Below are 3,013 nucleotides of genomic sequence, written 5' to 3'. Positions count from 1 at the left end.
ACCACATGGCTATCAAACATGGTAATGGTAAGGAAAAACTCAGGTAAATGGTGCATGTGCCTCGACTTTACAGATCTAAACAAGGCATGTCCAAAAGATGCCTATCCTTTACCATGCATTGACAAGCTTGTAGATAATGCATCTGGTTTCGAAAGCTTAAGCTTCATGGATGCATACTCTGGTTACAACCAGATCCTCATGCATCCAGAAGACCAAAGCAAAACAGCTTTTATAACTGAACATGGAAATTTTTGTTACAAAGTAATGCCATTTGGTCTAAAGAATGCAGGTGCAACATACCAACGTCTAATGGACAAGGTCTTCCACAATCAGAGAGGTCGGAATATGGAAATCTATGTCGACGATATGGTCACCAAGACCACACCAGGACGATACCACTGTGAAGACCTCAGAGAAGTATTCGGACAAATCCGAGCAAAACAACATGAGGCTTAACCCCAAGAAATGTGCCTTTGGGGTACAAGGAGGCAAGTTCCTCGGGTTCATGCTGACCTCACGAGGAATCGAAGCAAACCCAAAAAAATGTGATGCAATACTTAACATGGCGAGCCTTAAAACAATGAAAAAAGTCCAACAGTTAGCAGGGAGAGTGGCTGCTCTATCACGATTCTTGCCAGCGGTATCAAGCCGATCGTATCATTTCTTCCAGACAATAACAAAGAATAAGAAATTCGAATGGACAACAAAATGCGAGACAGCATTCACCGAGCTCAAAGCCATTTTATCATCACCACCAGCGTTACAAAGACCAGAAGTCGCTAAACCTTTATACTTATATTTATCTACTTCCAATTATTCTATAAGCTCGGCTCTCGTCATTGAGACAGGAAAAATACAAAAGCCAGTATATTTCGTCAGCAGAGTCATGCAACCAGCAGAGCAAATGTATCCAAGAATAGAGCAGCTAGCCTTAACACTGGTGACAATAGCAAGAAGACTCAGGCACTACTTTCAAATCCACCTAATAATCGTAAGGACGAACCAACCATTAAGGCAAATACTGACAAAACCAAAACTGGCCGGACGACTGACCAAATGGTCTATAGAGCTCTCTGAGTTTGATATTCAGTTCCAATCAAGGCCGACCTTGAAAGCACAAATCCTCGCAGACTTCATTTCCAAACTAACGCCAGATGAGAACCACTACAACAAAGCTTGGAAATTACATATTGACGGGGCATCGAGCCGAGAAGAAAGCGGGGCTGGAATAGTCCTGAAAGAAGGAGACAAGGTGATAGCTGAGCAATCCCTCCAATTCCAATTCTCGGCAAGCAACAATCAGGCCGAGTACAAGGCGTTCATAGCAGGACTCAAGCTCGCCCTCAATCTCCAAGTGTATAGCCTGACAACACATTGTGATTCCCTCTTGGTGGTTCAACAAATCCAAGGAGAATTTCAGGTAAAAGATCCCTTGCTGGAGCGGTATTGGCTCATAGCAAAGGATCTCATTTCAAAATTCAGTTCGTTCATCATATTACATGTGCATAGAGAAAAGAACATTAGAGCAGACATATTATCTAAACATGCATCCACTAGGGCGGACACACAAACATCGACATTATCACAACTCATAGTTAAAAAACCTAGCATTGAACTATTATCTATAAGAAGCATTAACCACCTCCACGACTGGAGAACACCTTTCCTTGAGTACATCAATACAGGTATCATACCCAGAGATGAACTTAACCCGCAAAACTTCAGACGAAAAGCAAGTCTCTACACAAACATAGCAGGACAACTATACAAGCGCGGTTTCTCACAACCACTACTAAAATGCCTAAACAAAGATGAAGCAAAAGAGGTAATGGACGAAGTTCATGAGGGCGTATGCGGAAACCACATCAGAGGATGAGCTCTCGCCACAATGATCATCCGAACAGGATACTATTGGCCGACCATGAAAAGGGACTGCATAACAAAAGTTAAGACATGTGACAACTATCAGAAGCATGCCGCCATATCTACAAAACCAGCTGAAGTATTACTTAGCATAAAGGTAAGCTGGCCCTTCCACTGATGGGGGCTCGACATCCTCGGCCCGTTTCCAGTAATGCCAGGCCAGGTAAAATTTCTTTTGGTATCAATAGACTATTTCTCAAAATGGATAGAAGCACAACCACTAGCGAGAATAACGGCCGAAAAGGTACGATATTTCATATGGAAAAACATCATATGCCGATTTAGAATACCAAAGGAAATAATATCAGACAATGGTAGACATTTACAGACAATAAGCTCGGCTCATTTCTAAAAAATTTTAATATACAGCACAATTTTAGCTCGGTCGAACACCCACAAACCAATGGGTAGGCCGAAGCTGCTAACCGAGTTATATTGTAGGCGATAAAGAAAAAGCTCAATAATGCAAAAAGAGAATGGGCAGACCTAATCCCAGAAATATTATGGAGCTACAACACAACAGTACCAACCACCACGGGCGAAACACCCTTCAAACTAGTCTATGGGTCAGAAGCATTAATCCCTATTGAGGTCGGCATTCCTATATTAAGAGCCGAGCTATACGATGAACAACACAATATAAATGTAAGGAACACCAAGCTTGATCTGACCGAAGAGGACAGGGAAATCACTGCCATCAAACAAAGAGCTAAACAATAGTTGGTTGAAAGAAAACACAACGCGAGAGTGGTACCAAGGATATTTACCGAAGGAGACCTAGTCCTTGGGAGAACAGAGGAAGCAAGGCGACCTCCAGCACACGGTGAACTCGCTACAAACTGGGAAGGACCATTCTGGGTAGAAAAAGTGCTCAGAATGGCAGCTTATCAACTCCAAACATTACAAGGCAAACCAGTCTCAGGAAACTGGAACATTTCTTCATTAAAATTGTATAGATCATGACATGTACAATCTACGAATGAAAGTATTCTTTCTCCCCCTTAGAGCTTTTTCCCAGAAAGGAGGGTTTTGCCTAAGGTGGGTTTTAATGAGGCCGGACGCCAAAAGTTTGATATCATCAAATACAAAC

General features: G+C 42.3%; 1 protein-coding gene across 1 annotated transcript; it reads left to right on the top strand.

Moving 5' to 3' along the window:
* Window positions 1-355: 355 nt before the first annotated feature.
* Window positions 356-1,876, top strand: LOC112717512 (uncharacterized). The gene has a single exon (XM_025769520.1). The coding sequence runs from the start codon at window positions 356-358 to the stop codon at window positions 1,874-1,876; it is 1,521 nt and encodes a 506-aa protein (XP_025625305.1).
* The last annotated feature ends 1,137 nt before the right edge of the window (window positions 1,877-3,013 follow it).

This window comes from Arachis hypogaea, chromosome 10 (genome assembly GCF_003086295.3).
Source record: "Arachis hypogaea cultivar Tifrunner chromosome 10, arahy.Tifrunner.gnm2.J5K5, whole genome shotgun sequence".
Taxonomy (NCBI): Eukaryota; Viridiplantae; Streptophyta; class Magnoliopsida; order Fabales; family Fabaceae; genus Arachis; species Arachis hypogaea.
This window is presented reverse-complemented; position numbering and strand designations above follow the sequence as displayed.

Excerpts from the sequence above, each read along its gene's own strand:
- LOC112717512 (XM_025769520.1), top strand. The coding sequence starts at position 356 with ATGTCGACGATATGGTCACCAAGACCACACCAGGACGATACCACTGTG.